Genomic DNA, 20,413 nt, shown 5'->3' with positions numbered 1-20,413 from the left:
GAAAAAGTTCAAGAAGAAGTCGAGAAATGGAAAGATAATAAACTAAATTATAAGACTAGAATAGATATTACTAAAACATTTATTCTATCAAAGATTCTGTTCTTAGCATGTATTTTCCCTCCACCTTATATATGGTTAAAAAAAATGTGTTAATTTTATATGGAATACAACTAGAGAAGTTACTAAAAGACAACTGATTTATAAAAGACGTGATTTAGGAGGCTTAGGTGCTATTGATTTCTCTATTAAAACAAAAATTTCCTTTTTGCAAAATTATTCAAAATGGAATTCAACGACAAGTAGAGTGGATAGGAGATTTGACAAATTGGAAATCTAAAAAAGGTAAAGCTAGAGGGTCTATTCCATATTATAAATTAATCTTTTCAGATTTTATACATAAATACAATGATTTGAACATTGATTGGATAAATTCTTCAAATAAAAACATATATAAAATAGTGAGTGATAAAATTTATGGACAGAATTTTGAATTTAGAGAACTAAATAAAGAAGAAAATAAAATATGTCTAAAAAATATGCTTAACAAAAATATATCTGAGACTATTAGAGATACAACCTGGTTAATAGCAGTAAGGAGGTTACCAGTCAGACTTTTAGTAAAATGGAGTTGTTTTATTAAAACCATAAAGTGTCCAATGCCATTATGTCAAGAGGAAGAATCTCTGGAACATTTTTTATTAGAATGCTATAGGTCTAAAGAAGTGTGGGAAAAAGTAAAGGATATAGGTTTAAATTTTTATGTAAATATTAAAAGTATCTATTATGGCATTTTTGATTATAATATTGATGAATATAAATGTAATTTTATGTGGTATATTATATGTCTGGTAAAATCTAAGTTGTGGAAAACACAATGTAAAATGACAATAGAACAGTCTTTTGTCTCTAGTGACGTGATTATGAAGAGCATTAGGACTGAATTAAAAAGACAAAAGACTCTTAATATACTTTTTAAAGACTCTATTCTCTGGGACACTAAATATATGAGACTGCTCGTTTGTATGTGTAATTAAATGTTTAGATGTATGAGTATATAATTTATGTAAGCTGGAATTTTTGAAGGACTGTACATATATTTGTATTAATTAATAAAGTTTATATAAAAAAAAAAAGCAAAGCCCAGAGGAAGCAGTTGGCTACCAAGGCCGCTCGGAAATGCGCCCCGGCCACTGGCGGCGTAAAGAAACCTCATCGCTACAGGCCCGGTACCGTGGCTCTTCGTGAGATCCGCCGCTACCAGAAATCAACTGAGCTCCTCATCCGCAAGCTGCCTTTCCAGCGCCTGGTACGTGAGATCGCTCAGGACTTTAAAACCGATCTCCGCTTCCAGAGCTCCGCCGTCATGGCTCTCCAGGAGGCCAGCGAAGCGTACTTGATTGGGCTGTTCGAGGACACCAACCTATGCGCCATTTACGCTAAGAGTGTCACCATCATGCCCAAAGACATCCAGCTGGCTCGCCGTATTCGCGGAGAGCGCGCATAAATCCAACACTGCTTTTTTCAAAAGCGACTAAAGGCTCTTTTAAGAACCACCGACCTCTTTCACTCAAAACGAGTAAATGCCTTGCTAACATAACAGCCTCCAGCTTGTTTCATACCTACTCCATCTTTCTGTATTAGTGTATGCACACGGACAGGGCGAGAATGCACCAAACTTCTCATAATCACTCTGAGCAGGACTCGAATCAACGCTCTCCAGGTTCCTGGAGTTGTGACTGACAGTACCTGCTGTGCCCCTGTACCTCCTTAATATCTAATTCAGCTTGATCTTTAATAAAAATTGTGATATTGTCTGTGTAAGCAGTGATTTACACTTCTCACTGAGATCTAAATACCTTGAAGTCTTAGTTGTCCAGATCATAATGATCCCCTTTTATAAAAGTCATAGAAATAGTACAATGGTAAAATGAATCATGAATAGCCTCCTTTTTTAGACCTTCATTATAAAAATACAATAGAATATCTGCCATCACTTCTGGACAGGCTTTATAAAATTCAGCAAGCAACCCGTCAGGCCCTGGGCTTTTACCCACATTCAGTTCATTAATAGCTTCTAATACTTCTTCCTTCCTCACAGGCTCCTCTAAGGTTTTCCAGTTCCCATTTCTCAGTGTTGGGCAAGAAAGAAGTAATTGCTCAAGTCTATTCTCATCAATATGAACTCTTTTATAGTCATTCTGACACTTCTGTCGAATAGTCTCTCTTTTCTCAGATTCACTCTTGACCAAGTCACCATGTTAATTTCGAATTCCTCTAATATGTTTATATTGTCTATGTTTTTTAAGCTGTTTAATCACATCTTGGGCCTTTCCCTCAACATTCTATTCAAAGCCAGCTTGAACTTGTGCATTTAAAAAAAGTTCATTGTTTATTTAGTCTAACTGCTGCTTAACTTCGGTTAATCTATTTTCCTCATCTAAATTTATATCAATTATTATTTGAAGATCTACATATTTAGCCATTAAACCCTTGGACCCTATCTATATAAGATTTTGCAATTCCACATTTTTTTAGTGCCTCTTTCAGTTGCATTTAACCCTTTCAACTGAAAACTAGTAATTTGTGGGGTAAAAAGGACAACTTATATTTTCAGCTCTGTAACTCATTAATGCCTGCATCTGTGAGTTATACATGCTGCTGTCATCGCTGTGCTGTGAAACCTCTGGGAGTAATCCAGTGTGAAAAAAAAACACATAAATAACAAGGCGCTCCTTCAAATTCTAAGTTTTATTTTACTCTCATACATGATAATCATAAATGGTAATCTAATCATAACTGAGCTCCCTGCTCAAGGTCATGAACGACGGTGTTTACTTTCAGATTCGTTTTAACTCATATGATGTCAACCCACGCTGTCTTCAGTGGGAAAAATGAGTCAATATCAAAAGCATACTCCTGTTACTGATTTATAGTTTTTCAAAGGTTTTGTAGGTTTCACATCAAATAATATTGGATTAGATCACCAAATATAAACCTAAAAAGCTTAAAAAAATCTTTGTTGTGTGTATTCTAAATAAACAAGTATCATATTTAAAAAAATATTAATCTTGTAATAATAATTGTTACTATCATAAGCAGCTGGGAACTCAAGTGATTACATATTTGAGTAGCCAAGGGTCTTTAGAAAAGAAGACAACATATTGAATATAGCTATGTCACATAATTACTGTTTAAGTTGAGGGTCGTAGGATGTGTGTGCTAGGGGATTTGAAAAGCAGGGGGAGAGTCTTAGATTCCTTGATCAAATTATATGAATAATTCATAATCTTCAAGGTGATCAGCATATCTGTCCTACCTGCACTACACGGTTGTAGTTAAATAAAACATGACAAATCTTCATTTTACTCAGCATAATATTTTAAAGGTGTATATTCATCCAAAAATCTTTTAGTGCAAAACTTTTAGTTTCTGTTAACGAAAACCATAAAAAACCCATCCCTACACACACACACACACACACACACACACACACAACATGCTCTGTTTTGGACACCAGAAGGCCATAAAATCCCTTTTCCAGTTTAACCCTGTGATGCGCACAAGAAGGGCTGTCACACTAAGTGGCCTGTTGCACAGTTTATGACCCTCACTTGTGACCATAGATCATCAGATAGCGTTTTTAAGTCAATCACAAGATCCTGATAACTAACGTGTAAACATGCCACATGAAGAGGCTGGACTCTCCCAAAACCATTTATCACCCTCACTGTCAGACGTAATCTCAAAAAGGAATCAGCAGATGGAACAAAGGGGAGGTAACACGACCACACCCTCAAGCCTCATGTAAAGAAAACTATTGAAAGTTCAATATTAAAAGTCTTCTTTCCTACCAATAATCTCCAGCAAACACCTACATAAATCGTGAGGAATTTGTGAGACAATCAGCTTGATACCACACTCGATAGTATGGATCCTTGGATGGAATTTAAATCAAAGATTGATAATTAAAACCCTGGCATATACCAACAGTTTCTCCAAGTGGACATTGGGGAAACCACATGTCACAAAATCATCCATTGTTTCATTTCTCTCTCTCTCTCTCTCTCTCTCCAAAAGTAAAGATATCATGGACATGTTTATACATTTGTCAATCCAGTTTTTGCCTGGATTGACAAATGTATAAACTGACTCAAATTCACTCTGAGAGGTTCAGAAAAGAAAGCTCTGAAAGGACGCACCAGAGAAGAACCAAGACACATCTGAGAACCGAAGCAAGGAAACTTGGACCAGCTCTAGATTTGAGCCCACAGGTATTTAAGCCTTTTTAGAAATAACTCAGTCAGCATCAGTCGCAAATTATTGTTTGTTTGTTTTGTTATCTTTTATTGCCCATTAAAGCATTTTTACTAACGACTGATCAAAGCAGGTGAAATTTATTTTTCGGCCAGAATAAGGAATCACCCCTGAAATTAGTAAATAGATGAGATAAGAATTCACAGACTTCAGACACCAATTCTGAAACTGATCAACGAGGTATGGCAAGGCCTGGCCACTTCAGGGGATCTCCCAACCAAAACAGCGACATCATAAGTCCGCCTGGGCAAAGATTCCTGACAATGTCTCTCCTGCTAAGAAGGAGGAATCGGTCCTCTTTCATCTCTGAGGTGACCACTCCCTCCTCCAGCAGCATCAGCACACGCTGTGATGCAGGACAGAGCTAAGGCCTGGATCCTCTGCTTCAACTAAACAGATTTGCTATATCCATCGCTTGGTGAAACAGCTCAACAGTAAGCCTCAAACCTAAAGTTTTCATAATTGTGCTATGTCAATGAAGTGATTGCTGTTTTTAATAAAGTATACTTTATGATTTGAAGTGACATTGCATGTATAGAGAGTATTAACTGAAGATTCTGAAAATCCTGGAAATTAAACCCACATTCTAGCAAGGAATTGTAACCATATTTATGATAAATTACTAGTATTATTATTCTCTACAAAAGAGATTCCTAATAATAATGATAATAACAACAACAATAATATTCTATAATTAATAACCACAATAACACATTTTTTGGTATTCGGGAGTCAATTGGAAGCATATGTAAACATTTTTTTACATAAATATATAGAGAAAAAACATTTTCTCTATCTATTGGGTTCTTTTACAAAATAATACCAACTATTTTTATTCATTCCAAGCAATTAGAAAGTAGGGGTGTCACGGTGGCGCAGCAGGTAGTGTCGCAGTCACACAGCTCCAGGGGCCTGGAGGTTGTGGGATCGATTCCCACTCCGGGTGACTGTCTGTGAGGAGTTGGTGTGTTCTCCTCGTGTTTGCGTGAGTTTCCTCCGGGTGCTCCGGTTTCCTCCCACAGTCCAAAAACACACGTTGCAGGTGGATTGGTGACTCAAAAATGTCCGTGTGTGTGTGTGTGTGTGTTGCCCTGTGAAAGACTGGCGCCCCCTCCAGGGTGTGTTCCCGCCTTGTGCCCGGTTACAGACAATGAATGAATTAGAAAGTAAGAATCATTCAAATTTGGCCATTTAATTTCAGACAGAAATTCAGAAAATGGCCAATTTCCAATTGCACACATTGCCACTTCATGTGTAGTGCTCCATATGAACGTAAAGCTTATTAAACGTCTTTATCCATAAATCAGTAGGTGGAAAGATACAGTATAAAAACATGAATTTTGATAATATATATATATATATATGAATAATGTTAATTTTTGTTTTTTAACTTAAATTATGATTAAAAGATTTACTTAACTCCAAAGTATCAAATCAAATCAAATTTATTTATATAGCGCTTTTCACAACTGATGTTGTCACAAAGCGGCTTCACAGAATTCCAGTAAGACAAGATTTGACACGAAATGTAAAAACAAATTGTAAAACCCTCAAGTGAGCAAGCCAGGGGCAACAGTTGCAAGGAAAAACTCCCCCAGCTGAGGAAGAAACCTTCGGAGGAACCAAGGCTCACAAGGGGTGACCCATCCTCCTCTGGTCAATCTACTGGTGATAATAGTTAGTAGTCCGTGAGAACTTCAGTGTAGGGGCAGCTTCAAGGCACTTGGTGGTTGCAGGAGCGTGGGCAGCTGATCTGAAGCGTGGAGGAGGATCTCGACAGTCATCCATCAGTGTCCAGACAGACAGGTGGGCAGTCGTTTACTCGGAAAGATGTAAAGGGATGGAATTAGTTTTGAACTGTTTTGTGTTTGTAAAGTAGAAAATATTAAAAATTTCCAGAGTGTGGCTAATGACTCCGGCAGATCTGACTATGACAGCTTTAACTAAAAGGAGAGAACCAGAAGGACACACAGACACGGGAGCATCCTGAAACACTGGCATCCCTCCGCTCCACCGTCAACAAACCTGAGTGATCGCGTGAAGCGGCAGGACGACAGCACCAGCGTCTCAGTTTACTATAATTCCCTGTGTCCATGCACCCCCTGGATCTGCAGCCTTTATCTATGGGTGATAAACTAAACAAATGAGTTTTTAGCCTACATTTGAAGATTGCGACTGTGTCTGAGTCCCGAACATTTTCTGGAAGATTATTCCAGAGTTTGGGGGCTTTATAAGAAAAGGCTCTTCCCCCAGCTGAGGCCTTCTGAATTCTGGGAACTCCAAAGTACTTAACTACATTGTCCCTTTCACAACAGTTACATCCTACGCAATTTATATTATCAAAATATACACCCAAAATTTGTATACAACCATGCTCAGGAATTAATTTTTTTCTTCACCAATCCATATGCATTCAGATTTAGATATATTAGTTTAGCTCCCGAAGCTTATTCCTAGTCCTTAAAATGTGTGTAAATTACATTTAGTTCTTCTGTTGATTTAATAATTACTGTAATGTCATTTGGCGCAGCAGGTAGTGTCGCAGTCACACAGCTCCAGGGGCCTGGAGGTTGTGGGTTCAATTCCCACTCCGGGTGACTGTCTGTGAGGAGTTGGTTGTGTTCTTCCTGTGTCTGCGTGGGTTTTCTCCGGATGCTCCGGTTTCCTCCCACAGTCCAAAAACACACGTTAGTAGGTAGATTGGCGACTCGTGAGTGTGCGAGTGAATGTGTCTGTGTTGCCCTGTGAAGGACTGGCGCCCCCTCCAGGGTGTATTCCCACCTTGCGCCCATTGATTCCAGGTGGGCTCTGGACCCACTGCGGCCCTGAACTGGATAAGCGGTTACAGAGAATAAATGAATGAATGTAATATCATTTGCATATGCAGAGCCTGTTTTTGCCTGCTCGTGACAGCTCACTCTGTTATAAATAATTAAGATGAAACATAGGGGCTATTGTTTTTATTTAATTGCTCTTATTACTTCTGATTATCCTGTAGCACTTTGAGATTTCCTTAGAAATGTAAAGTGCATTACAAATAAAATGTACTATTATTCGATTCCCGCTCCGGGTGACTGTCTGTGAGGAGTTGGTGTGTTCTCCCCGTGTCCGCGTGGGTTTCCTCCGGGTGCTCCGGTTTCCTCCCACAGTCCACAAACACACGTTGCAGGTGGATTGGTGATTCGAAAGTGTCCGTAGGTGTGAGTGTGTGAGTGAATGTGTGTGTGTCTGTGTTGCCCTGTGAAGGACTGGCGTCCCCTCCAGGGTGTATTCCCGCCTTGCGCCCGATGATACCAGGTAGGCTCTGGACCCCCCGCGACCCTTAATTGGATAAGCGGTTACAGATAATGGATGGATGGAGTAAGTATGACTTGCTTCAGCTGCGTTAGCCGTCCATCTGTGCTCTGTATTTTTACAAATATTTTAGGTTTGTATTCACGGTGAAGGCAGCACTTTATACGCCATATGTTCAAAGATTGTTGTAGAAACCCACCCTCTACACATCTAGAAGTGTGATGATTTGATGATGTCCAGCCACATAAACTGTAAAGAGGTCAGGGACTGATGCTGGATCCCAAGTAAGGTGTACTGGGTAGAGCTCTATCCATCCTAAGCACACTGGTCCACTGATTCATAGTTCATAAATTTTACGAGTTAATGTGCAAAATGTTAATTATGTGTTGACGCACATATTTTACATCTGGACACGTAATATTTTTGTGTACAGGTGTTACAATTAAGAAGGCTTTGGCTCTGAATGCATGCCGTACTTCTACACACAGCCATAGATGAGAGATAGAAATAATAATAATAACAATGATAAAACAGATTAATGTATACATCCAAGTCAAGTGTATTGGATAGAGCTCTATCCAATTTTACGAGTTAATGTGCAAAAGGTTAATTACGTGTTGACGCACATATTTTACGTCTGGACGCGTAATATTTTTATGTGTACAAGTGTTACAATTAAGACAGCTTTGGCTCTGAATGCATACTTCTACAGCATGCCTGCATAATACACACAGCCATAGATGAGAGATAGAAATAATAATAATAATAATAATAATGATAAAACAGATTAATGTATACATCCAAGTAACCTACTGGAGTATAAATGTGCTTGTAACTCAAGTTACAGAGATCAGAACCTCAACTTCAGAATCAAGATGTGCGTTACTGTGGATTCTAGGTTATTTGGGAAGGGTATATTACATTATAGTAAGCCATTACATGTGCTGCATTTTTACTGACATATGTTGTATATAAACACAATACACATAAGCTTAGATCAATGTAAGTGTTGTGAACACAAAACACACTGTACCACTCTGCACGCACAGGAAGACTACGGCTCCCAGGGACACCGTTCTCGCACGTGTGCTTTACCAAGTCCGCCAGATCTCGTTTTCCAAATAGTAAACGGAGCGCTCGGCCGCTGGCGTTTCGTCCACGCTTTGGCCGAGACTCTCCTCGAATGCGCCGCTGAGCTTTTCGAAGGATCACGCCAGCGTTTGTAGCCGTTTTCCATCGATTTTCGCAACAAATGCACCGTCTCTCGTAGGAACCGGTGGTGGAGCGACGCGCTTTTGGGAACGCAGTGTGAAACGAGGCGTCGCTGCGGGGCCGTTCCCGGTCTCCAAACACACGGGAGAGACTCTTTTACACGGACGCGTGGTTTGTTAGTCACCAAATGACGCCGTTGTTTTTATTTCTGTCGCTAAATGCCGGGAGAAAACACAAGTCAGAGCGTGCTAATGAGGCACGGCTGTAGAGCTAACGACGGGTTGAGTCTCCACCGTTCTCATGTCTCTTTTAAGAGCCGTCTCCTCGGTGCGTTGGGAGGTTCCTCAGAACAAAGTCGTTTTTGTGTGCGCAGTCGCTCCCGCTACGCAGCAAATAGAAAGATGGCAGAAGTCGCTCCAGCGCCCGCCGCAGCCGCTCCGGCCAAGGCTCCCAAAAAGAAAGCAGCCGCTCGTCCTAAGAAGACCGGCCCCAGCGTCGGCGAGCTCATCCTCAAGGCTGTGTCGGCCTCCAAGGAGAGGAGCGGCGTGTCTCTGGCCGCGCTGAAAAAAGCCCTCGCCGCCGGCGGCTACGACGTGGAGAAGAACAATTCCCGCGTCAAAGTGGCCGTCAAGAGCCTGGTGACCAAGGGCACCCTGGTGCAGACCAAAGGCACCGGCGCGTCCGGCTCTTTCAAGCTCAACAAGAAGCAAGCCGAGGCCAAGAAGCAACCAGCTAAAAAGGCGGCGCCTAAAGCTAAAAAGCCGGCCGCCAAAAAGCCCGCTGCAGCCAAGAAGCCCAAAAAGGTGGCGGCAAAGAAGCCCGCTGCCGCCAAGAAGTCTCCGAAGAAAGCGAAGAAGCCTGCAGCCGCCAAGAAGGTAGCCAAGTCTCCCAAGAAAGCAAAGAAGCCCGCGGCCCCTAAGAAGGCAACCAAGAGCCCCAAGAAGGCAAAGGTAGTCAAGTCCAAAGCAGCTAAGCCCAAAGCGGCAAAGACGAAGAAGGCTGCCCCTAAGAAGAAATAAACATACCGCTTAACTTCTCATTCCCTTACAGAACAAAACGGCTCTTTTAAGAGCCAACCACATTTCCCTGTTAAAGAGCCATGTTTTCAGTTTCCTCGGTTACTAAGTTTAGATCATGTAATAAGAGCTTTTAGTTCTGCTGCTTAGTGGAAGCACCAGATGAAATACTTTTTTTCCGAATAATTTGTTTTCTTTGTTATATAATTATAACAAATAATAACAGATATAATTATCATCGTAATATTAATTCACAATTCAACAAATAAATATGTTGATATTAATTTTTTATACCAATACACTATGAATTCAAAAGACTATTAACGTTCCCTCTCTCGCTCTAAGCTTTTAAAAGCATGCTTTAATTAAATTTGTGGTCAGTACATGTTAACAACACTGAACTTACATTAAATTAACTTACAAATTTCAAAACATACAACATATAAGAATAACAAGCCGTCATACAAAAATAATGAAAAAGGAATAAAAATATCAATAATTCACTAAAAACTATAAAACTATATGTATGTATTCTTTCACCAGAAAGGTTTTCAAATATCTTCATGTATCCTGGCAGTAAAATACATTTTCTACAGTATTCTCTTCATCACCTCCAAGGCATATTTTAGTGGCACATTACGTCTCACATACTTTACTCTCTGCATATTCTCTTTCTCTTTCTCTTTCTCTTATCTCTCTTTTTTCCCCCTCTCTCTCTCTCTCTCTCTCTCTCTCTCTGTACACAAAAGAAATATGAGTGGGTTTGAGGGCCCTGGCCTGATTGGTTGTGAAGGAGTCGATGTTTGTAGCCAATAGCAAGGCAGTGGCTTTCTCTATATGAAGAGCGCTCCGCAGCTTGAGTTCCTTATTCCAGTTTAGTTTGTTCAACGACCTGTAATACGAAAATGAGTGGAAGGGGAAAAACCGGTGGTAAGGCTAGAGCTAAAGCCAAGACTCGTTCGTCCCGCGCTGGGCTGCAGTTCCCTGTTGGCCGTGTGCACAGGCTCTTGCGCAAGGGCAACTACGCTGAGCGCGTAGGTGCTGGCGCCCCCGTCTATTTGGCCGCTGTGCTGGAGTATCTGACCGCTGAGATCCTGGAGTTGGCTGGAAATGCTGCCCGCGACAACAAGAAAACCCGTATCATTCCTCGTCATCTGCAGCTGGCCGTTCGTAACGACGAAGAGCTCAACAAACTGCTTGGAGGAGTGACCATCGCTCAGGGTGGAGTTCTGCCCAATATCCAGGCTGTGCTCCTGCCCAAAAAGACAGAGAAGGCCGCCAAGACCAAATAAACTGGATCATTCTGGTAATCTGGAAATACCCAAAGGCTCTTTTAAGAGCCACCCATATTTACAAGAAAAGTGCAGTTTTTAAGTCTTCTATATTTAATCTGGTTTATTTGTATTTTCTATTTTAGCTTGATCTGAGCTCTATGGTTCAGCAATTAAAAGTTTTGGTTAGCGTAAAATGGTTAAAAAAAAAAAACTTCATAATGTAGTATGTGTAATATACACAATTGTAAACCATGTTAAATGCTTCCTCACCAACTCTTCAGTCTGTGCTCAAAACCAGTCGAATTTATTGGCAAATTAGTAAAAATAAATGAATGTTACCAAAAGTACTACAAATTAGTTTCACTTTTACTTTATTTCTCAAACATTCCATTACACTTTCAAACACGTAGAACTTCTGAATCTTAGACTCCAAACCAGCTAGAGGTTTTGCTACATCAAACTCAGCGCTGCTACCTCCCCTATAAACCTGTCTGTGCTCGAATGATTTTTGAACGGAGATTATGCACACACCAATACAGACAGATGCAGTAGCTGTGAAATGAGCTGGAGCCCCTTATGATAGAGAGGCATTTACTCGTTTTGAGTGAAAGGGGTCGGTGGCTCTTAAAAGAGCCTTTGGTCGCTTTTGAAAAAAGCAGTGTTGGATTTATGCGCGCTCTCCGCGAATACGGCGAGCCAGCTGGATGTCTTTGGGCATGATGGTGACTCTCTTGGCGTGAATGGCGCATAGGTTGGTGTCCTCGAACAGCCCAACCAAGTACGCTTCGCTGGCCTCCTGGAGAGCCATGACGGCGGAGCTCTGGAAGCGGAGATCGGTTTTAAAGTCCTGAGCGATCTCACGTACCAGGCGCTGGAAAGGCAGCTTGCGGATGAGGAGCTCAGTTGATTTCTGGTAGCGGCGGATCTCACGAAGAGCCACGGTACCGGGCCTGTAGCGATGAGGTTTCTTTACGCCGCCAGTGGCCGGGGCGCTCTTCCGAGCGGCCTTGGTAGCCAACTGCTTCCTCGGGGCTTTGCCACCGGTGGACTTACGAGCGGTCTGCTTGGTTCTAGCCATCACTGAACTCTACTTCTGCTTTAGAGAAACTCAAGAAATAAGAGTGTTGACGACCCTCGGCCTTTTTAAGCGATCGGCAGCTCGTCGCTCATTTGATGTTTTGGACGTGGCCGCCTATTGGACGGCCGTTCCCTCCTCCATCAACGCGATTGGGCGTCTTCAGTCAAGGCAACTTTTCAAATGTTCTGTCTCATCCCCCATTCTTAAAGTGACGGGCTCCAATGAGTAGTAATTCGGAAGGAGACAAAGACGAAGGCAAGATCAGCTTTCCTATATTTTAAGACTTTGTACACATGCTAATTATATAGCCTTAAATATAAATTTATCTGATTCCAACAGAGAAATATAGGGATTTAAATTCAAGTGAACAGAAATGTTATTGAAAGTAGTCTGAAAGATTCAGGGGTAGGTATATTTCACGCTCGGTTTGTCAGAAGATTTGCAGTATTGTCAAATCATAATGTAATTTAGGCTTTCAAGTGATGAATTTAAAGGCCATATACGAAAGAAATGGCCATGCAGTTTGTAGTATATAAAATCAGTGTAGGGAAATACAAGTCTCACTTGTGTTTAAAAACAGTTAGTATTAATTGCAAGGTAGACTTCTAAGTAATGTTGGTTTAAAAATAAGGTCAGTTTCTGATGTAGTAAAAAAAAAAAAGCAGGAAATACTTTTGAAACGGTTACAGTGAACCCATTTGAAGCAACAGGATGTGCATCAAGTGTAAAATATGAATAGCAAGAAAATATCAAAATAAAAGAGCTGGCGTGCTTGCGAGTTCTGAATCTCATGGAAAAATCACTTTTTTAAATGAAAAGATGGGTGGCTCTTAAAAGAGCCGTTGGTTTTAGCTGCGTCTATTCACTGCTTACTTGGAGCTGGTGTACTTAGTAACGGCCTTGGTGCCCTCGGACACGGCGTGCTTGGCCAGCTCTCCGGGAAGCAACAGACGCACGGCGGTCTGGATCTCCCTGGAGGTGATGGTGGAGCGCTTGTTGTAGTGAGCCAGACGGGAAGCCTCACCTGCAATGCGCTCGAAAATATCGTTGACGAACGAGTTCATGATGCCCATGGCCTTAGAGGAAATGCCGGTGTCGGGATGGACCTGCTTCAGCACCTTGTACACGTAGATAGCGTAGCTCTCCTTCCTGGTGCGCTTGCGCTTCTTGCCTCCTTTACCAGCCGTCTTAGTAACGGCTTTCTTGGATCCCTTCTTCGGGGCAGACTTGGCTGGCTCAGGCATGACGATGCTCTTTGAGTTTCACTCAACAATGATGATCTAGTGCGCTGAGCAAGGCTTATGTAGACTGCCATATGCTGATTACTTAGAGCTCCGCCCACTGACATGCTGTCGAACGTCCATTGGTAACGTTACGTCTCTTTCTTCCCCTTCCCGCGCATTTCTGACCTGTAATACGGTCAAATATCATATATGTAATATTTCACAACGCCCGCTCTGAGTGGACTTAGTAATAAAACACTTTCAATTACATAACAACTTGAAGTGATTTTCTTAATACTTTCCTTTTTGTTTGGCAGCCTCAAGTCCTCGGTACGAACTCCACTTTGTTCACGTCAACGCACGTATTTAACTAAAAACAGTGAACACAAACACACAAACACATAAAAACAGTTCATGCTTCCAGGGTAGTAAAAAATTATTTTACAGGATGTTTGTTTTATACAAAGAGTGAGACAGGTATGTTTGTATTGTTTTAGATGCGTGGTTTTGCATGCTCATTGCCACACAAGGGCCTTTGAAAATAACTATTGTTTACATTATTAGAAAGACAACTATTGGGACGACGTAGAGAACAACATGTTTCACGGTTTACTTCTGTAGTCAAATAGGACTTCTTGGAAATTGTACTTTTGTTGAAAACGTGTAGCTCGCCTAGTGTCCTCTGATCGTTGTTCATCTTCCCGACATACAGATATCGGAGTAATTATAACCATTTATAATACATGCATTAAGCTTGGTAATATAATGAGATGTAACAAACATCTTGGGACCTACAATCTGGCTTAAGGCGTCTCTGTTCATATCCCAATACATATTTCCCAGTAATAGAACAAACCCACAACTTGCTGCACTTTCCTTAGCTAATATAAAAGGCCTATGTAACAAGTATAAATCTAGAGTACGTTTGTCTTTTTACACATTTATTTATATATTGGAACAACTATTTTCAATGAGAATAAATTAAACAGGACACTATATATAAGAAAAAAAAAATGCTGTTTTTTTCCGAGAACGTTGGTGGCTCTTAAAAGAGCCGTTGGGTTTAAGCCTTAGTCGAGTCTAGCGTTTAACCTCCGAAGCCGTACAGAGTGCGTCCTTGGCGCTTCAGAGCGTACACCACATCCATAGCGGTGACGGTCTTTCTCTTCGCATGCTCAGTGTAAGTTACGGCATCCCTAATCACGTTCTCCAGGAACACTTTCAGCACACCACGCGTCTCCTCGTAGATCAGACCGGAGATACGCTTCACACCACCACGACGAGCCAGACGACGAATAGCGGGTTTGGTAATACCCTGGATGTTATCGCGAAGCACTTTACGGTGACGCTTAGCGCCTCCTTTTCCGAGTCCTTTTCCACCCTTCCCGCGGCCTGACATTTTTCACGTCTTCTCGGATAACGAAAACGAAGCGAATGAACCCAGCACCCCAAGACACGCCTATTATGCTCATCTACAGGACCTGATTGAAACCAAGTCCAGAAAGGCGGAGCTTAGAACACAACAGACACTAGAGAGAGAGACTGACTGACTACTATTATTTACTCCTTTCTGTACTAGTGCTTCATAAAGGTCGTTGCTGCAGTAATGGTTGTGTATAATTCAGCATCCACCAGGCCATTACAATATAAAATTTTATTTAAAGAACGTGTGTACACCATGATATAACAAATTAAATGGGGACTCTTTGAAAAGTGAATGTGAGAAAGTTTACTAACAAATCACACCTACAGTTATGCTATTTCTCCGTATGTTACAGAACTTCACGCGATTAATCCTCATAGATCAGAGATTATTACATTTTTTGTGTCCATTGCATCCATGTGGTAGCGCTATCAGCAAAAATCAATGAATAAAAGTAAATAAAACACATTGTTATTCTGATATGAAATTGAGTGCTGTCCTCAATCAGATTCTATTACAATAATATAAAAATTTAAATAAATAAATAAATAAAGGCCACCATTTATTTAGACCATTTAGTTTAGACCAAACTCAGTAGATTTATGTACCTCATTGCATTATATGCACATGCCAAAATATGATCAAAACTATGTTCCGGAGGTGCTAAAATTGGACAGTCATCTATTGCACAAGATTTCTATGGATTATAGTGCCACCGAAAACGCATATTTTGGTTCCAGGCAAGCTACAATTTTCTGCTGTCCCTTCTAATGCTCTTTTATTATGGTACAGAGCTATTAATGAATCCATTGTGAGTGGGTGCTTTTTACTGAGTGAGCTTTATAGGCAAAACAGAAAGGCATTAATAAAGATGGGCTCATTAATAAAGAAATGCTCATTTCATGCTCCAGGGACCTGGAGGTTGTGGGTTCGAGTCCCACTCCGGGTGATTGTCTGTGAGGCGTTTGGTGTATTTCCTCTAGGTGCTCCGGTTTCCTCCCACAGTCCAAAAAAAAAAAAAACACAGATTGATAGGTGGATTGGCGACCCAAAAGTGTCCGTAGGTGTGAGTGTGTGAATGAATGTGTGAGCGTGTGTCGTCCTGTGAAGGACTGGCGCCCCCTCCAGGGTGTGTTTACGCCTTGCGCCCAGTGATTCCGGGTAGGTTCTGAAACCACAGTGACCCTGAATTGGATAAGTGGTTTCAGACAATGAATGAATGAATATAGACATAATTAGGCAACATTTTAATACCTATGAAGCAGTAGCTGGAGCAAAATTAAATGATCACAAAAGCAAGGTCTTCCAGGTGATCCAGTAAGTCTAGATATTGAAGTTAAGGAAGAAATTAAGATCTTGGGGTTAATAATTTGCAATAGTAGATGTAGTGAAAGAACTGGAATATGAAAGACCAAGAAATCCATATAGAGTTAGAGAAATGGAAGATTGCTAATTATAAAAATAGAATCCAAGTAATTAAAGTAGATAAAACATTTAAAAATGTCTGTATATTCTGAATGAATGATTGCATTTTTAGGTGGTTTGTGTTCATTTTATTATCTAAATGGAAATCGACACAATTTTTCTGGTAAGAGACAGAGCGACATTAAATCAATGCAATTAATGTTTGCTTTTCATTATGGCATGTTTCCGCACGTCATTGTTTAAAAGTAATCTCACGTGAATTGCATTTTAATGATACGTCTATTTTTTATGTATCTTATGATGTAAAACAATCCTGTTGTATAACTGATCACATTTCGAGGTGATTGTGTTCAATTCTGACACTAATTCAGCATGTAATTTTTAAAATGTCACAGTAGCGCCATGATTTTGTGTCTCTTTTGTGTGTTTCTAGTGATTATTTGTCTTTCCTTGAACTCTTAACATTTCTGTGAATATCTATTACAAGTTTACTACAAGTTAATTTTAAGCGTTGATACTTTTGAGGGATGGAATGACTACTTTTTTTTGCAGAGTGGAAAATAAGTGGCGGGAGAGGAAAAGAGGATACAAACAATGTCCTTTCTGTCATCACAGGAAACGTGCCATCACTAGCAAAAAAATGGACAAACTTTCTGCTCTAATCAGGACCAAAGAGAGTACAGTGAGTGCAGCATTCTATGCTTCTCTGGCTGAATCCATACTGCATACTATCTGAATGGATTTATTCCCGTGAGGGCAGACAGAGTTTACAATCAGAGAAAGGCCTTGCTGTGTACAACAGATGGTGCAACCCTGGTCACATCACAGTGAAAGAAGTGATCTGTCAGCCGGACATTGAACGGTGTGTGGTGGGGATGCGTCCGTACTATTTGCCAATATAATTCACAAAAGTAGCACTGTGTGCAATGTATATTCCACCGTCTGCCAGTGCAGAACCAGCATGTGAAGTCATCCACACTACCATTGCCATTACCATTTTTTTTCCCTCTCCCTCTTTCTCTCAACTGCACCTTCTCTGACAATGGGGTATTTCCAAAGAGAGAGGAATTCATTAATTACATATTGGAAAAAGAACAATGGCAATAACATTCGTAATTTTTTTTTTTTGTGTAGAAAATGGTATGCTGTACATGCTCCCCATTTACTAAACAGTACGAAATGCATATATTTGACAGTTTAACTCAAATATACCTGCATAAAGTGCACAAAAGATGAATAAACAGGCTTCATTAGATTTTTTTTCCCTCTCCCTCTTGCTCTGATAATATATATTTTTAATATATAATAATAATAATAATAATTATTATTATTATTATTATTATTATTATTATTATTATTATTATTTTTATCAACTGCACCTGTTAGACACTGTGCACTATTATATCAACACTATTGCACTGCATAAACTACAAATATCTAACTAAATCCTAAAATCATTAAAAAGTCACAGTAATTATTTTAAAACCATCACATTCATCTCTGAATTCTGGCATAGTAAGAAAAAAAAAACTTAAAATAAATATGCCTCCCAACCTCCTTTGTTAGTTTCCCTATACTTCTCGTAATTAGCATTCCACTTTAACAATCCCACTTGCACATAACTCAGGCCCAACAGTGGGTAGCTCCTATTAAAAGCACATAGAACAGTGTTTTACCACAAACATAACCAGTGTATGATTAACTATCGAGTGACTGATCTATCCAAAAAGTGGAACATGTATCTTTTGAGCTACCATTACAGAGCTGTGCCAGCACATACCTTCTCTGAGAATGACAGGACGAAAGGTGGGAGCACAGCTAACTTTACTTCTGCAAGGGCTGTTAAATATCCACATATATGTAAATTACTCAGGAAAAATCTAACTTTCTTTTCCATTTCTCAAATTAAATATATTACAATACATAAAAAAAAACAATTAAATCAATAAAAAAAAATTACAACAAAAATAATTACATTTCCACACATTCTAATCCTGCCCTAATTCTAATGTGTCCTTCTCACAGATTGATTTGCGACTTAAAAGTGCCTGTAAGTGTGACTGTGTGAGTGTGTGTGTTGCCTGTGAAGGACTGACATCTCCTATTCCCACCTTGTGCCCCAGTTAGGCTCTGGACCCACAACGACCCTGAACTGGAAAAGCGGTTACAAATAATGAATTAATATATATATATATATACATGTATCTTTTGAGCTACCGTTACAGAGCTGTGCCAGCACATACCTTCTCTGACAATGACAGGACGAAAGGTGGGAGCACATCTAACTTTACCTCTGCAAGGGCTGTTAAATATCCACATATATGTAAATTACTCAGGAAAAATCTAACTTTCTTTTCCATTTCTCAAATTAAATATATTACCATACATAAAAGAAACAATTAAATCAATACAAAAAATTACAACAAAAATAATTACATTTCCAAACATTCTAATCCTGCCCTTCTCTGTCCTCTATGAATTGCTCCAGCAATTAAAAGTTCATGCTGATATCAAAATCCCAGAACAGAATAATCTAGTGTAATGACATCACACTGCTACACTGAGTATACATTAAATTAGAGAAACCTTGTTCTTTAAATCAAATCTCTTAAGTGATCACTGGTCCAAAAGGCATTCATGTCTGCCAGTAATTCCTCTCCACCTGCGGTGGGGGAGGCACTGGGTTAGGCTGAGATTTTTTGGAGATGGAGAAGTGCCAAATCGAAGTGAAGTTGGAGCTCAGATGCTCCAGAGCTATTGGATAAATATGGCAGCAGATATTTATTATTTTATTATGCTGCAGAATATAAGACACTTTGAGATAATTTTTTTTTGCAAGAATGTGCTCTGCAATGATTCACTCAAATATTTTATGCTGGTGTTGGAAGTGAATTTTGAAAAGGATGGGAGATTGACTCCTCTGCTCCTCAAGATGTTTGTTTCATATTTATAAAATTCCAGACCAGAAGAGTTGCTGATGCTGATGTTGAGCATTACCTCCTCCATTTCTAAGATATCCTTCAGCTAGTCCATAAACCTCTGTACCAGTGTGGGCTTTGGTATAGAGTCTGTTGTTATAAGGTAAAGCTTAGACGAAACAACAACAGCAGTTCACTTCAGATTCCCAATTCCATCTCCATGGGATGATATAATGGAAGGATCTCCTAATGGGGCCAGGTGCAGAGGTGTTATGTGTACCACTCCACTGACCATCAAGTCAAAGATTGCGAAGTGGTGAGATGTTGGAAATGCGGAGTGTTGGGGCACAAAGGGAAAGAGTGCAGAAATAAGAAAGTATGCAACCTATGTGGCCATAAAGGCCACTCCAACCTTGTTTGTCCCAGCATATGCAAAAATAATGCTTGTGCCCCTAGACATCAAAACTCCATGGGAGAACAACACCAGGAGGTGCCCAAGAAAGATCTAAGTACGAGTCTGGCAGAGGAGAATGCAGAAGCAGAAATGGCCCAACGACCGAACGATCACCACCAGAATTGTCAGTACCATAAACAAAATTATTGATGGCAGTAAGAGCAAAGTAAATTCATCTAATACATCTGAAAGTTGCAGCTCTACCAGTGAATCGAGTGACCCAGATCCAGAAGTGGATGGCTATGATCTTCTTTTTAAATCGGCAAAACCCCAGCAGAGTGTAGCAAAAGAATTCAGCCGGATCAGCATCGTCTGTAATTTCCACCAAAGAGGTTTCAGAAGACTCCTTTTCATCAGATGCTCTAAATCAATCACCACAATCGATTATGTAAATTATATGAGATGGAAACCACACTGAATGATCTGTCAGTTATTTAAAACAACAGTCTATTTAAAATTGTACCAGGCACTAGCTCTAGTAAAGCAATGAAGGAATGAATAAACGTACTTATTAGAACTAGAGAAATAATGCCTGACAAAATTTTACTTATTGACTGTTTTTTTTTTTTTTTTTTTTTTTTTTTTTTAAGAATCCTGACAGAGCTGGGAAAATGAAAATATTATATGAATTATATGAATTATTATGTGTAGGATTTTCAATGGTATTATGTGGTGATTTCCACACCATTACATACATGAATGACAGGATTGCAGACAGTAACACATTACAAGAGAAGGGAAGTTACTGAAATGAGTATGTGAGACATGCAGTTTAAAGTATT

At 39.9% G+C, this 20,413-nt stretch overlaps 5 protein-coding genes across 5 annotated transcripts; 2 read left to right on the top strand and 3 right to left on the bottom strand.

Annotated features, from left to right (window-relative positions):
* The first annotated feature begins 9,221 nt into the window (after positions 1–9,221).
* On the top strand, positions 9,222–9,859 carry LOC136696378 (histone H1-like). The gene has a single exon (XM_066670738.1). The coding sequence runs from the start codon at positions 9,222–9,224 to the stop codon at positions 9,837–9,839; it is 618 nt and encodes a 205-aa protein (XP_066526835.1). The 3' UTR covers positions 9,840–9,859.
* Positions 9,860–10,720: 861 nt separating this feature from the next.
* On the top strand, positions 10,721–11,155 carry LOC136696609 (histone H2A). Its single transcript, XM_066671163.1, has one exon. The coding sequence runs from the start codon at positions 10,742–10,744 to the stop codon at positions 11,126–11,128; it is 387 nt and encodes a 128-aa protein (XP_066527260.1). The 5' UTR covers positions 10,721–10,741; the 3' UTR covers positions 11,129–11,155.
* Positions 11,156–11,754: 599 nt separating this feature from the next.
* Positions 11,755–12,206, bottom strand: LOC136697193 (histone H3). Its single transcript, XM_066672200.1, has one exon. The coding sequence runs from the start codon at positions 12,186–12,188 to the stop codon at positions 11,778–11,780; it is 411 nt and encodes a 136-aa protein (XP_066528297.1). The 5' UTR covers positions 12,189–12,206; the 3' UTR covers positions 11,755–11,777.
* An 826-nt stretch (positions 12,207–13,032) lies between these two features.
* On the bottom strand, positions 13,033–13,448 carry LOC136696966 (histone H2B 1/2). Its single transcript, XM_066671787.1, has one exon. The coding sequence runs from the start codon at positions 13,430–13,432 to the stop codon at positions 13,058–13,060; it is 375 nt and encodes a 124-aa protein (XP_066527884.1). The 5' UTR covers positions 13,433–13,448; the 3' UTR covers positions 13,033–13,057.
* Positions 13,449–14,407: 959 nt separating this feature from the next.
* LOC136697748 (histone H4) lies at positions 14,408–14,831 on the bottom strand. The gene has a single exon (XM_066672984.1). It carries the CDS (start codon positions 14,808–14,810, stop codon positions 14,499–14,501), a length of 312 nt encoding a protein of 103 aa, XP_066529081.1. The 5' UTR covers positions 14,811–14,831; the 3' UTR covers positions 14,408–14,498.
* Positions 14,832–20,413: the final 5,582 nt, after the last annotated feature.

Source organism: Hoplias malabaricus, chromosome 5, assembly GCF_029633855.1.
Source record: "Hoplias malabaricus isolate fHopMal1 chromosome 5, fHopMal1.hap1, whole genome shotgun sequence".
Classification (NCBI taxonomy): domain Eukaryota; kingdom Metazoa; phylum Chordata; class Actinopteri; order Characiformes; family Erythrinidae; genus Hoplias; species Hoplias malabaricus.
This window is presented reverse-complemented; position numbering and strand designations above follow the sequence as displayed.